This window comes from Salmo salar, chromosome ssa13, assembly GCF_905237065.1.
Source record: "Salmo salar chromosome ssa13, Ssal_v3.1, whole genome shotgun sequence".
In the NCBI taxonomy this organism is placed as follows: Eukaryota; Metazoa; Chordata; class Actinopteri; order Salmoniformes; family Salmonidae; genus Salmo; species Salmo salar.
The window spans coordinates 56,284,037-56,299,778 of NC_059454.1; the positions used below are offsets into that span (position 1 = coordinate 56,284,037).

The window sequence follows — 15,742 nt, forward strand, 5'->3', positions numbered from 1 at the left end:
ATACTTATTTCTGTTTTTTATTTTCAATAAATGTGCAAATTCAGTGAGTGTCATAAAAATAATAAAAATATTGAAACAAATAAAATAGTGAAACATTTCTAGATAAAACTATACTAAATTTATTCACGTCACCAAATAATTTATCAAAACACACTGTTTTGCAATACATTACAGTTGCCTCAACAGCACATTGACTTCAATACAAAACCTTGAAGACTCGTGGTTTACCCCCTTTCATAGGCTTACACAGTAATTATGACAACTTCCGGAGGACGTCCTCTAAACTATCAGAACTCTTGCACCATGAACTGACATGTTGTCCACCCAATCAACGGATCAGAGAATGAATCTAGTACTGAAATCATACACTACAGCGAGCTAGCACTGCAGTGCATAGAATATGGTGAGTAGTTGACTCAAAGAGAAGGAAAGACAGTAGTTGAACAGTTTAAGAAATTAATTTCTTCAAAAATGGGGAAGCAAGAGAGAACGAGCTATATTTTGATGTATATTTTCTTCACTCTCACTTACTTAACTAGCAACACCCGGCTCAAACAGAGGGATGCTATGTTAGCTAGCTGTCTATGTTTATTCAACACTGGAACTCTTCCAAGTGGTTTTATACATTTTCTGTCACCGGGGCCCGCCAGGGTAACTGCTAAACTGCTTGCTGCTGACTGTACTGCATGATTGTAGGGGGTTTACTAACGTGTTTGTTCTAGTAGCTATGTTAACTATGATGTTAATATGGCTACAACGATGTAGGCTGTGTATAGCGGTTAGCAGTTATGATATGACATTTTGGCTTGGCAAGGTTTTTTCGTCTGATCACAGAAAGCTGATGTGTTGTGCACTGAAGTCCACAAGCGAAGGGAAAAGGTGAGAGGCGAGCACGTAGATGCGAAAAGGAATGCAATGATCAACGGGATCATGTATTTTTTATGTGGCTGCTATGAAAGGCAATTGTGTTTGCGTGTGATCAGGGGTGCACTCTTTCCGCCGATTCTGTTAAAACGTTTCTTAAACGGAAGCAAACAGACAGAAACGGGGATAAACATACCTGAATTTGTCTAATAGAAACTCTCGTTTGCAACTGTTGGACTAATGACTACACCCTAGATCAGCTAGATGCAGGCAAGAGTTTGCAAGGCGATATTTAATGTGTCAATGTCTGTCACCTTGATTACTCATATTTCTCTCGACCTGTGTGCACCTACTTTGTAAACTTTAATTCATAGGCTAGGTTGTAGCAACCTCATGATGGGTATAGGGAAAATGTTTGTATCATGAAGTAGCCTAAACCTATCGATGTTACATTGAGCTGGGTGAATGGAGAATGACTGACAGTCATCCAATATGCTGTAGTAGAAATAAGGCCATGCTCATATAATAAAAAATCGTCCTCCCTCATCTTAAACGGCACAGAACGCCACTGGTTTCAAGACTGGTGGCAGACCCCCCAGTAAGACCCCCTAGTAAGACCAGAGACTGATTAGCTGGGGGACTTGTTGACCAGGATCATTGATAGCCAGCAACCCCTGGAAGGTATCCCTGATGATGACTATTTGGACAGTTCAGATGGGGAACAGTTCCAATCCTCATTTAGTAGGACATTCATTCAACATGTGCCATCTCCGGACTGCAGAGTATATGTAAAGTCATCTCTTGCAACACCATAATACACATTATTTAATGAACTCAACTCTTGAATAAGTAATGTTCTGTATTGCAGCAAGGTAATCATTTTCTAGAGGCAGATGATCACCATAGCTTGGACAGGATGAAGGGCAGATAGGATGAAGGTTAGCCAGTTACATCTGCAGCAGCCAGGAGGGAAGATTGCCTTTGTCACTAACCTGGGCCGGAGGACAAAGAGGCTGAGCATGCATGAGAAACTGCCATGGAATTTCATGAGCACAAACTAATGCATTTAAAAGGAGAACATGATATGAAGATGCAAATCCTGCATGTTGAGTTGGCTATGAAGGAGGAGGATTCTGAAGCAGCAGCAGTACCAGTGTTCTTTTCCGACCAGCACCAGTTCGGGGTCCCGATATCTCCATTTGTGAATTATAAACCTTTTTGTTACCAATCCATATTGTTTGCTTCCATCCCTTAAACTGCATATTCGAAGCATGGCTAGTCCCTTTCTGTCATTGTCTGCCTCAACCATGGGAACATCTGGGTCATCCTCATCTTCAGTGCTAGGATCTGGACAGCCATGCTGTTTGAGAATGTTGTGAAGCACAGCTATTGCAATTATGACAATGCAGCTCTTCTTGGTTGAAGCACAATGTGTTTAATACACCAAACTAGACCTCTGGTTGGATATGAGCTTGGTTGTACTTTTGTTGCTCAGGTCCTATTGCATGAAGATAGGGGGTGAACATGAAGTTGTCACCAAATATGATTTCACTATGTTGTCCTCCTTCAAGCTGAGCATTCTAAAAGTAGTTTTGGAAAATCCTTGAGTCGTGAGTAGTACCTTTCCAATGTGCAACAATGTTGGAGAACTGCAAATTGGGAGTGTCTTTCAGTTCACATATAGCATTGCAGACTGTGTGGCCTATTCTGCATATAGTCAGTTCACTTACACCACACACATTTCCTGTTTCACAATGGAAGGTTCCAGACGCTAAAAAGCTCAAGGTGATCAGTACTTGTAGGGAAGGAGGGCTATGCCTTCCCCTAAGAGAGTCAGATGAAAGCCTTGGCTAAAGCATTATGTCAGCTACATTTTCTTTGTACACACAGAAACGGTCACAGAAATGTATTTAATACAAATCATTCAGTGGGTTGCTCCTGTCTATAACCACCCTTCTGTCTGGTCTTGGTGGTGCTCTTTGATCTTAATTGAAATAGTCCAGGTAATCCATTTTCCTCCATTGCCAAGGTCAACCTGGGGGCTAACGTCCATTAATCTGAAATGTTATCCTGCCTCTGGCCAGGTTTCATTTAAGCCTTCACTTAGATCTAGCTTAACTCTAATCGTCCTTCTGGAAATCAGACTTTTTAAATCTACACTAGGGGAAATCTGAGACTATTTTTAAACCATGTCTGAGAAATGCCATTTCAGGTAGTCCAGTTTAAAAATCCAATTTAGGGTTGGATTAGGCTTAATCTGTGTCCGCAAAACCACCCCTATGACAATACATTTCAGAAGGCCTTTCTTTGAGGGCCTAGTTACACCCGAAAATCCAATTTATGGTCATTCCAGAATCTGCAATGGCCATCCAGCATTTACTGAGATGAGGCCTCTACAGAAGTCAGGGCATTCATACTTCTTGTGCTTTGCAGAGCTGTTGTGAAGGAAGTTGTCAAGGAAGTGAGTTTGTGTTTATATAGGACGAGGACGTACCGCCCCCACCTACCGTCAACCAATCACGTCAATGCTGAGCTATACAGAGCCCTCCACATTGTTAAAACTTTTGGGAGGTGCACAGCAATGCGGTACAGAGCTTGATTTGGCCTCTGCAAGCATCCAGAGACTCCTCAATTGCGTCACCCCCTCCATACGGAGCCTCCAGACCGCATTGCCGATCAAGCATAAATCGGCTTTAACGCAGTGGTCTGAAACTCCTGGTTTCCAGGCCACATCAAGCCTGCAAGTCTCATATGCTGGCTTGCAAAGTGATGTTATTCCTATTGGAATCCAGTGTGAGGCTATCCAACAATTGTAACTTTTTATCACCCTTACCCTGCATTGAGAATGACTGCCAGGGTAGTGAAGACTTGATTGAGACTGCTTAAATCATGGGTGTCTAACTCATTCCATGGAGGGCCTAGTGTCTGCAGGTTTTTGTTTGTTCCTTTCAATTAAGACCTAGACAACCAGGTGAGTTCTTCATTAATTAGTGACTTTAAATCATCAATCAAGTACAGTACAAGGGAGGAGCAAAAACCCACAAACACTTGGCCTTTAGTAGAATGAATTAAATATGTAATTTAAATCAAATAAACTGGAACAGCCATCTCAGTAACGGGTGCAAAATTTACAACTACTAACAGATTGGAAAAATTTGTATAACATAAGTTATTGAAGTTTGTGTAGCATAAGATTAATCAACCAATCAACATACACATGCAAAAACACAGGTTTTGAAACAAACAATTCTGAAAACAAACCTTCAATAGAGCATGCTGGGAAATATAATGATGGGTGTGGTTTTGAGCAAACATACATTTGTCATTTTACTCAACAAGCTTGTTCAATTTCAGCTCACTTAAAGCTGAGTTTGAGTTAACAAACTTTAGCACATTAGCTGAAGTTTTTGTTAATTTGATGTCAGGTGTACTCAACTCACAAATGAACGCTGATTAAGCAATTGGTTAAATTGTCTTTTTTGCAAGTTTTATTAGCCATACACATGGTACACTATACACCATCCAATGAAACGCTTACTTGCAGGATCCTGGACAACAATGCAACAACAACAAATAATAAAAGATAAGAATAAGAACAAAGTAAATGGCTTAGTAGAAAAAAAACATTTTAGCGTAAGTGTAATGCAGGAAGGCACAATTTATAGTCCAATATTTACACGTGTTTTGGAGAAGGGGTGATTGTGCAGTATTTAGGAATCATAACAAGACTTTAGTAGCAGCAGTTGTGATGTGTGTCTGTGTGGGTGTTTTTTATTTATTTATTATTTAACTGCGAGTGAGTGAGTGAGTCCATGTGTGCTAAGGTGTGGCAAATCAGAGCAGGTGATCAGTCGAGTTCAAGTGTTCAGCAGTCTGATGGCTTGTTGATAGAAACTATTTCTAAGCCTGTTGGTATCAGACCTCATGCTCCGATACTGTCTACCCGACGGTAAGGAGTGAACAGCAAGTGGCTGGGGTGTGTGTGTCCTTGATGACACTACGGGCCTTCATCAGGCACCGTTTCGAGTAGACATCCAGGATGGGTGGAAACACGGTTCCAGTGATGTACGGGGCCGTCTTCACCACCTGCTGGAGGGCCTTGTGGTCGTGGACGGAGTATTTCCCATACCAGGCCGTGATGCAACCGGTCAGGATGCTCTCGAGTATTTGGAGAGGACTCGGGGTGGCATGCGGAATTTCTTCAGTTGCCTTAGGAATCAGAGACGCTGTTGCACCCTCTTGACAAGAGTGGTGGTGTTGTTGGTCTATGTTATGTCCTCTGTGATGTGGATGGCAAGGAACTTAACTGCTGACTCTCTACTGCAGTCCCATTGATATAGTTTGTGGCACGTTCCCTCCTCTGCTTCCTGAAGTCAACAATCAACTCCTTTTTTTGACTGACATTGAGGGAGAGGTTGTTGTCCAGTGTATAATCCAATAATTGACTTACGCACAGTTCAGATGCCAAACTTGTGGCAAGTTGAACTTTGGTTTGATACAACTGCTCTCAACACCGCAGACTTTTTTAACCTTTATTTAACTAGGCAAGTCAGTTAAGAACAAATTCTTATTTACAATGACGGCCTAGGAACAGTGGGTTAACTGCCTTGTTCAGGGGCAGAATGACAGATCTTTACCTTGTCAGCTCAGGGATTTGATCGAGCAACCTTTCAGTTACTGGCCCAATGATCTAACCACTGGGCTACTTGCAGCCCCAACTTCCTTGTTGGTTTTGGGTCAAATTCCTAAAAAGGCAAAGAAAGACGATTCACACACCTGAGCTGCTACACTGTGATGGAATCACCCAGATCACTCAAGCGTAATTTGAGGTCATTGTGAGACAAACTGGAAACATGTCGAAGGAAGTTACAATTGTGGAAGGAAAAAACTGATATCCAATTTGTTACTTTCGATTTGTTGACTGGGCGCCAATGACAGCATCCTGCGATCCATTGATCTCTTTACTGCATCTATGCTCTTAACTAACCTTTCTTTGTCTACTAACAACCCACGAGTGGCCTGTACCTTGACATGGTGAGTGGACTTCACACCAAGATAGGTGATTCATTTATAATTTCTTCATTTCTCAGACAACCACCTGTGTGTGCCCTTTCCCTCTCCCTTCAGCAGAAATACTTACTGTATGGATCCAGGTGTGACTGTCACAGCTGCAACACAACTATACAACACCAGAGACTTTGCATAGCTGACTACATTGGAGATGCAGGCCGCTGACATCACCTTTATACTTTACTCTCTACATTTGGGTATGTGTTGTCTGACTAGTATACCCTACTAACAGTCTGGCCCTACTCTATTTTCTCTTTAGTTCTCCATTGATTGAATATCTTTATCAATGAATTTCGTTTTTAGCACTAAATACATACAGTAAATTAAATGTTCAGTGTTCTATGAAATCAACATGTAAAGAATTGGTCCCATGTTTCATGAGCTAAAATAAAAGATCCCAGAGATTTTCCATACGCACAAAAAGCTTATTTTTCTCAAATGTTGTGCACAAAATTGTTTACATCCCTGTTAGTGAGCATTTCTCCTTTGCCCAGATAATCTATCCACCTGACAGGTGTGGCATGTCAAGAAACTGATTAACTTCTCTAGGGTAGGGGGCAGTATTTTGACGTCCGGATGAAAGGCGTGCCCATAGTAAACTGCCTGCTACTCAGGCTCAGAAGGAAGGATATGCATATTATTAGTAGATTTGGATAGAAAACACTCTGAAGTTTCTAAAACTGTTTTAATGATGTCTGTGAGTATAACAGAACTCATATGGCAGGCAAAAACCTGAGAAAATCCAACCAGGAAGTGTGGAAATCTGAGGTTTGTAGTTTTTCAAGTGATTGCCTATACAGTATACAGTGACTTAGGGTTCATTTTGCACTTCCTAAGGCTTCCACTAGATGTCAACAGTCTTTAGAACGTTGTTTCATGCTTCTACTGTGAATGGGAAGAGAATAAGAGCTCCTGGAAGTAGATGAGTGAGAAAATTACGAGCTCAGTGGCGCGCACTCACGTGAGAGTTAGCTGTGTTCTTTTTCTTTTTTGAAGACAAAGGAATCATCCGGTTGGAATATTATGGAAGATTTATGATAAAAACATCCTAAAGATTGATTCTATACATCGTTTGACATGTTTCTACAAACTGTAGTATAACTTTTCAGACTTTTTGTCTGGACTTAGTAAGCGCGTGCCTTACATTTGGAATAGTGAACCTAACGCGCAAACAAAATGGAGGTATTTGGACATAAAGATGAACTTTATCGAACAAAACAAACATTTATTCTGGAACTGGGATTCCTGGGAGTGCATTCTGATGAAGATCATCAAAGGTAAGTGAATATTTATAATGTAATTTTTGTCATTTCTGTTGACTCCAAAATGGCAGGTATCTGTATGGCTTGTTTTGATATCTGAGCACTGTACTCAGATTATTGCAAAATTAGCTTTCGCCATAAAGCTTTTTTTAAATCTGACGCAGCGGTTGCGTTAAGGAGAAGTGTATCTATAATTCTTTGAATAACTGTTGAATATTTTATCAACGTTTATGATGAGTATTTCTGTAAATTGATGTGCTCATTCACCGGAAGTTTTGGGAGGCAAAACATTTCTGAACATTACACGCCAATGTAAAAGGGGGTTTTTGGATATAAATATGAACTTTATCGAGCAAAACATGCATGTCTTGTGTAACATGAAGTCCTATGAGTGCCACCTGATGAAGATCAAAGGTAGTGATTCATTTTAGCTGTATTTCTGTTTTTTGTGATGCCTCTCCTTGCTTGGAAAATGGCTGTGTGGTTTTTCTTCTCTCGGCGCTGTCCTAACATAATCTAATGTTATGCTTTCGCTGTAAAGCCTTTTTGAAATCGGACAATGTGGTTGGATTAACGAGAAGTGTATCTTTAAAATGGGATATAATAGTTGTATGTTTGAGAAATTTGAATTATGAGATTTTTGTTGTTTTGAATTTGTCGCCCTGCTATTTCACTGGCTGTTGAATAGTGTGTCCCGCGGGTGGGACGCTAGCGCCCCACATACCCCAGAGAGGTTAAATAACATGATAATTAAATACAAGTAAAACTAAATGCATGCTCTTCAAACGATCGCTGCCTGCACCTGCCCGCCCATCCAGCATCACTGCTCTGAACGGTTCTGACTTAGAATATGTGGACAACTACAAATACCTAGGTGTCTGGTTAGACTGTAAACTCTCCTTCCAGACTCACATCAAACATCTCCAATCCAAAGTTAAATCTAGAATTGGCTTCCTATTTCGCAACAAAGCATCCTTCACTCATGCTGCCAAACATACCCTCGTAAAACTGACCATCCTACCGATCCTCGACTTCGGCGGTATCATTTACAAAATAGCCTCCAATACCCTACTCAATAAACTGGATGCAGTCTATCACCAGTGCCATCTGTTTTGTCACCAAAGCCCCATATACTACCCACCACTGCGACCTGTATGCTCTCGTTGGCTGGCCCTCGCTTCATACTCGTCGCCAAACCCACTGGCTCCAGGTCATCTACAAGACCCTGCTAGGTAAAGTCCCCCCTTATCTCAGCTCACTGGTCACCATAGCAGCACCCACCTGTAGCACGCACTCCAGCAGGTATAGCTCTCTGGTCACCCCCAAAGCCAATTCCTCCTTTGGCCGTCTCTCCTTCCAGTTCTCTGCTGCCAATGACTGGAACGAACTACAAAAATCTATGAAACTGGAAACACTTATCTCCCTCACTAGCTTTAAGCACCAGCTGTCAGAGCAGCTCACAGATCACTGCACCTGTACATAGCCCATCTATAATTTATCCCAAACAACTACCTCTTCCTATACCGTATTTATTTATTTAGCTCCTTTGCACCCCATTATTTCTATTTGTACTTTGCACTTTCTTCCACTACAAATCTACCATTCCAGTATTTTACTTGCTATATTGTATTTACTTTGCCACCATGGCCTTTTTTTGCCTTTACCTCCCTTATCTCACCTCATTTGCTCACATTGTATATAGACTTATTTTCTACTGTATTATTGACTATTTTTGTTTTACTCCCTGTGTAACTCTGTGTTGTTGTATGTGTCGAACTGCTTTGCTTTATCTTGGCCAGGTCGCAATTGTAAATGAGAACTTGTTCTCAACTTGCCTATCTGGTTAAATAAAGGTGAAATAAAATTAAAATAAATTGCACAGGTGCACCTTGTGCTGGGGGACAATAAAGGCCACCGTAAAATGTGCAGTTTTGTCACAGAACACAATGCCACAGATGTCTCAAGTTATGAGGGAGCGTGCAATTGGCATGCTGACTGCAGGGAAGTCCACCAGAGCTGTTGCCAGGGAATTTAATGTTCATGTCCCTACCATAAGCCTCCAACGTTGTTTTAGAGAACCGGCGTCACAACCACAGACCACGTGTATGATGTCGTGTGGGAAGAGTGCCCAATGGTGGCGTTGTAGTTATGGTATGGGCAGGCACAAGCTACGGACAACGAGCAGAAATGCATTTTATCTATGACAATTTGAATGCACAAAGATACCGTGATGAGATCATGAGGTCCATTGTCGTGCCATTTATCCACCGCCATCACCTCATGTTTCAGCATGACAAAGCATGGCCCCATGTCGCACGGATCTGTCCCCATTTTCTGGAAGCTGAAAATGTCCCAGTTATTCCATGGCCTACATACTCACCAGACATGTCACCCATTGAGCATGTTTGGGATGCTCTGGATTGACGTGTACGACAGAGTATTCCAGTTCCCGCCAATATCCAGCAACTTTTTTTAGCAGTTGCTAGGGACTCTTTTGGAAGAAGCTAGCTAGCTAACGAAGAACAACAAAGAATATCTAGTTAACAGAAGAAAAGAAAGAAAATCAGGACAGAAGAAAAAGGATATCAAAGTGAAACAGTTCTCTAAAGACACAAGAGACAATAATACAAGAAACAACACTTCTGTAGCTTGTCAACTATGTGTCTGTCTATCCCTGTTCTCTCCCCTCTGCACAGGCCATACAAACGCTTCACACCGCGTGGCCGCTGCCACTCTAACCTGGTGGTCCCAGCGCGCACAACCCACGTGGAGTTCCAGGTCTCCGGCAGCCTCTGGAACTGCCGGTCTGCAGCCAACAAGGCTGAGTTCATCTCAGCCTATGCTACCCTCCAGTCCCTAGACTTCCTGGCGCTGACGGAAACATGGATTACCACAGATAACACTGCTACTCCTACTGCTCTCTCTTCATCTGCCCACGTGTTCTCGCATACCCCTAGAGCATCGAGCCAGCGGGGTGGTGGCACTGGAATCCTCATCTCTCCCAAGTGGACATTCTCTCTTTCTCCCCTGACCCATCTGTCTATCTCCTCATTTGAATTCCATGCTGTCACAGTTACCAGCCCTTTCAAGCTTAACATCCTTATCATTTATCGCCCTCCAGGTTCCCTTGGAGAGTTCATCAATGAGCTTGACGCCTTGATAAGTTCCTTTCCTGAAGATGGCTCACCTCTCACAGTTCTGGGTGACTTTAACCTCCCCACGTCTACCTTTGACTCATTCCTCTCTGCCTCCTTCTTTCCACTCCTCTCCTCTTTTGACCTCACCCTCTCACCTTCCCCCCCTACTCACAAGGCAGGCAATACGCTTGACCTCATCTTTACTAGATGCTGTTCTTCCACTAATCTCATTGCAACTCCCCTCCAAATCTCCGACCACTACCTTGTATCCTTTTCCCTCTTGCTCTCATCCAACACTTCTCACTCTGCCCCTACTCGGATGGTATTGCGCCGTCCCAACCTTCGCTCTCTCTCTCCCGCTACTCTCTCCTCTTCCATCCTATCATCTCTTCCCTCTGCTCAAACCTTCTCCAACCTATCTCCTGATTCTGCCTCCTCAACCCTCCTCTCCTCCCTTTCTGCATCCTTTGATTTTCTCTGTCCCCTATCCTCCAGGCCGGCTCGGTCCTCCCCTCCTGCTCCGTGGCTCGACGACTCACTACGAGCTCACAGAACAGGGCTCCGGGCAGCCGAGCGGAAATGGAGGAAAACTCGCCTCCCTGCGGACCTGGCATCCTTTCACTCCCTCCTCTCTACATTCTCCTCTTCTGTCTCTGCTGCTAAAGCCACTTTCTACCACTCTAAATTCCAAGCATCTGCCTCTAACCCTAGGAAGCTCTTTGCTACCTTCTCCTCCCTCCTGAATCCTCCTCCCCCTCCCCCCCTCCTCTCTCTCTGAGGATGACTTCGTCAACCATTTTGAAAAGAAGGTTGACGATATCCGATCCTCGTTTGCTAAGTCAAACGACACCACTGGTCCTGCTCACACTGCCCTACCCTGTGCTTTGACCTCTTTCTCCCCTCTCTCTCCAGATGAAATCTCGCGTCTTGTGACGGCCGGCCGCCCAACAACCTGCCCACTTGACCCTATCCCCTCCTCTCTTCTCCAGACCATTTCCGGAGACCTTCTCACCTCGCTCATCAACTCATCCTTGACCGCTGGCTACGTCCCTTCCGTCTTCAAGAGAGCGAGAGTTGCACCCCTTCTGAACAAACCTACACTCAATCCCTCCGATGTCAACAACTACAGACCAGTATCCCTTCTTTCTTTTCTCTCAAACTCTTGAACGTGCCGTCCTTGGCCAGCTCTCCTGCTATCTCTTTCAGAATGACCTTCTTGATCCTAATCAGTCAGGTTTCAAGACTGGGCATTCAACTGAGACTGCTCTTCTCTGTGTCACGGAGGCTCTCCGCACTGCTAAAGCTAACTCTCTCTCCTCTGCTCTCATCCTTCTAGACCTATCTGCTGCCTTTGATACTGTGAACCATCAGATCCTCCTCTCCACCCTCTCCGAGTTGGGCATCTCCGGCGCGGCCCACGCTTGGATTGCGTCCTACCTGACAGATCGCTCCTACCAGGTGGCGTGGCGAGAATCGGTCTCCGCACCACGTGCTCTCACCACTGGTGTCCCCCAGGGCTCAGTTCTAGGCCCTCTCCTATTCTCGCTATACACCAAGTCACTTGGCTCTGTCATATCCTCACATGGTCTCTCCTATCATTGCTACGCAGACGACACACAATTCATCTTCTCCTTTCCCCCTTCTGATAACCAGGTGGCGAATCGCATCTCTGCATGTCTGGCAGACATATCAGTGTGGATGACGGATCACCACCTCAAGCTGAACCTCGGCAAGACGGAGCTGCTCTTCCTCCCGGGGAAGGACTGCCCGTTCCATGATCTCGCCATCACGGTTGACAACTCCCTTGTGTCCTCCTCCCAGAGTGCTAAGAACCTTGGCGTGATCCTGGACAACACCCTGTCGTTCTCCACTAACATCAAGGCGGTGACCCGATCCTGTAGGTTCATGCTCTACAACATTCGCAGAGTACGACCCTGCCTCACACAGGAAGTGGCGCAGGTCCTAATCCAGGCACTTGTCATCTCCCGTCTGGATTACTGCAACTCCCTGTTGGCTGGGCTCCCTGCCTGTGCCATTAAACCCCTACAACTCATCCAGAACGCCGCAGCCCGTCTGGTGTTCAACCTTCCCAAGTTCTCTCACGTCACCCCGCTCCTCCGCTCTCTCCACTGGCTTCCAGTTGAAGCTCGCATCCGCTACAAGACCATGGTGATTGCCTACGGAGCTGTGAAGGGAACGGCACCTCCATACCTTCAGGCTCTGATCAGGCCCTACACCCAAACAAGGGCACTGCGTTCATCCACCTCTGGCCTGCTGGCCCCCCTACCTCTGAGGAAGCACAGTTCCCGCTCAGCCCAGTCAAAACTGTTCGCTGCTCTGGCACCCCAATGGTGGAACAAGCTCCCTCACGACGCCAGGACAGCGGAGTCAATCACCACCTTCCGGAGACACCTGAAACCCCACCTCTTTAAGGAATACCTAGGATAGGATAAAGTAATCCTTCTAACCCCCCCCTTAAAAGATTTAGATGCACTATTGTAAAGTGGTTGTTCCACTGGATATCATAAGGTGAATGCACCAATTTGTAAGTCGCTCTGGATAAGAGCGTCTGCTAAATGACTTAAATGTAATGTAATGTAACTTTGCACAGCCATTGAAGAGGACTGGGACAACATTCCATAGGCCACAATCAACAGCCTGATCAACTCCATGAGAAGGAGATGCGTCGCACTGCATGAGGCCAATATGGTATACTGACTGGTTTTCTGATCCACTCCCCTACTTTTTTTAATGGTATCTTTGATCAACAGATGCTTATCTGTATTCCCAGTCATGTGAAATCCATATATAGAGCCTAATGAATGGATTTTCATTGACGGATTTCTGTAACTCAGTAAAATCTTAGAAATAGTTACATGTTGTGTTCATATTTTTGTTCAGTATAAATAGTGTCCCTGTGTGTCTGCTCCTACTGTCACTATGAGGTTGCTGAGCTGCTGGTGAGAAACGGGTCAACATAGCTGACCTGTGGAATTTCACACTTCTGAGGCTGCAGCCAAGGGCAAATAGCCAAGAGATCTGCTGACGCTCAAGGTTAGTCTTCCTTCAAGAGATCTGCTGATGCTCAAGGTTAGTCTTCCTTCCTGTGACATTCATATTGGCTCTTCAAAAATAATTGCGTTTGATTGAAGACTACTAGGATGCTTTTTTTATAGTCAGTACCGTGCAATATGTATAACGATAACTTTTTACGCACAACGCTTCTTATATATTTTAATGACACATCTGTCTGTGTGTATCCCCATCAATAATAACTGTGATGGTAACATGTCTTTGGACATGGTGAAGGAGGGAGACATGGGCATCCACGACCTGCTGGAAGGAGATGCTTCCCTTCTGGAGCACGGGGCTGACGACAACTCAGGTGGAAGGAGGCCTCATCTCCCTGCACAACGCAGCCTCATACAGGGTGAGTCACTACAAAGATTACGTCAGGCCTTTGAAAACATGTCACATGCTGTACGGTTTGCCATAAGGTTTTGACATGGACATAAACAATGCATACAAAACATACGCTGTGACATTGTGGCCTATTTTTCAGGTTGGATGTCATCAGGCTGTAGAAGACATTGTGTGCATTGTTTAGTTTATTAAACCTTACAGAAAAACATACATCACATAAAATAACATCACCCACCCTGTGTTGAAAGAGACCTAATGGAAAGTCTACATATGTATTCGCGTAGATGTCAGTCTTTGGGCAAGTCATAAGGACATTAAATCATGTCTCTCTTGCTCCTCTCCTGTCAGTCCATTCCTCTCTCCTCTGTCACTTCTCTCCTATCTCTCCTCTACAGAACATGCATATTGTGGCCCTCCTGATTAAGTTCAATGAGCCTTTAACCCTCTCCACAAGGCAGCCCAGAAGGTAAACATATTGAATGTATGCATGTGTTCTCTCTAGTTGCACAAGTGTTTGACTTACAAGGACGTAGTCTGGTCACAATAATTCCTATCCAATATATTTTGACACACATGGCTATGGAAAACCCTTATCACCCAGTAACTCTCCCACTGACCATATTTTCCTCCTTACTCAGGCTGGTGATATCTGTGCCCTGTTGATGGACATTATGCCCCCAGGCACAGAGAAGAGGGATTACCAGCTCAGCTCAAACTGTTCAATCTCTGGAGGGGATAACAAACATTGCTCAATCTTATTGTAGAAAGTTGATTTTGTACTGTTTATCTTCACAGAGATAACATGAAAAAAAGCATCTTATATGGTGAGCTACTGTAATGGGTGTGTGTTGGTAGCAGGGAAGTCAGGCGCAGGAGAATGAACTTGGTATAAACGTAGTCGTTTAATAAGTGCTGACCAAACTCCAAAAACCAAAATATATAAAAATAAAAAAGTGGGTACAAAACCCGTCGCACACCAACACATACTAGCACAATCACATACAATAATACAATCTCTGACAAGGATATGAGGGGAAACAGAGGGTTAAATACACAACATGTAATTGATGGGATTGGAACCAGATGTGAAGGAAAACAAGACAAAACCAATGGAAAATGAAAAATGGATCAGTGATGGCTAGAAGGTCGGTGATGTCGACCGCCGAACACCGCCCGAACACAGAGGGACCAACTTCGGTGGAAGTCGTGACAGCTACTGTGTGGCTAGGACAGGCAAGCCCCATACTATTGTGGAGGACTTAATTCATCCTGGTACTGCGGATATGGCTGGGACAACGCTGAGGGAAAAGGCCCAAAAAAACTGTACAGACAATGCCTTTATCAAGCAACACTTTCACGACGCATCACTGAAATGGCAGGAGATGTTTTGAAAGAATTACTGCTTCGCATACAAGCCAGTGAATTCTATGCGTTACAGCTGGATGAGTCAACAGACGTGGCGGGCCTGGCACAGCTCCTGGTATATGTCTGTTACGTTTATGGGTGGTCAATTAAGGAAGACATCCTCTTCTGGAAACCAGGACAACAGGAGAGGATATTTTTTAAAGTACTGGACAGCTTTGTGACATCAAATGGACTTTGGTGGTCAAGATGTGTTGGTATCTGTACTGATAGCACAAAAGCCATGACAGGGAGACATAGTGGAGTGGTAACACACGTGCAAGCAGTTGCTCCCGGCGCCACTTGGGTACACTGCAGCATCCACTGAGAGGCTCTGGCTGCCAAAGGAATGCCTGACAGCTTGAAAGACGTTTTGGGCACGACAGTGAAAATTGTTAACTTTGTTAAAGCAAGGTCCCTGAACTCTTGTGTATTTTCTGCACTATGCAATGATATTGGCAGCGACCATGTAATGCTTTTACAACATACTGTCACGAGCGGAATGAACAGTTTAAGGAGTGAGTCAAGCGCAGGAGACGGAGGTCCGTGAGAATAAACTTAATGTAATAAGTCCACGGGCAAGAT

General features: G+C 44.1%; 1 protein-coding gene across 10 annotated transcripts; it reads left to right on the top strand.

The window, feature by feature from the left end:
* The first annotated feature begins 1,267 nt into the window (after positions 1-1,267).
* Positions 1,268-15,378, top strand: LOC106567453 (poly [ADP-ribose] polymerase tankyrase-2). 10 transcript variants are annotated; one of them, XR_001320073.2, is made up of 5 exons: positions 1,268-6,131; positions 13,279-13,423; positions 13,643-13,763; positions 14,152-14,222; positions 14,395-15,378. XR_001320073.2 is itself a non-coding variant. In XM_045693389.1 (5 exons), the coding sequence occupies exons 2-5, from the start codon at positions 13,415-13,417 to the stop codon at positions 14,417-14,419; spliced, it is 273 nt and encodes a 90-aa protein (XP_045549345.1). In that variant the 5' UTR covers positions 12,987-13,042; positions 13,279-13,414; the 3' UTR covers positions 14,420-15,378. The 10 variants fall into 10 exon arrangements, 5 of the variants coding, with proteins under 5 accessions (XP_045549344.1, XP_013992203.1, XP_045549346.1 ...); XM_045693389.1 differs by lacking the exon at positions 1,268-6,131 and adding an exon at positions 12,987-13,042 and having other exon boundaries at positions 14,105-14,222; XR_006758599.1 differs by lacking the exon at positions 1,268-6,131 and adding an exon at positions 13,006-13,042.
* Positions 15,379-15,742: the final 364 nt, after the last annotated feature.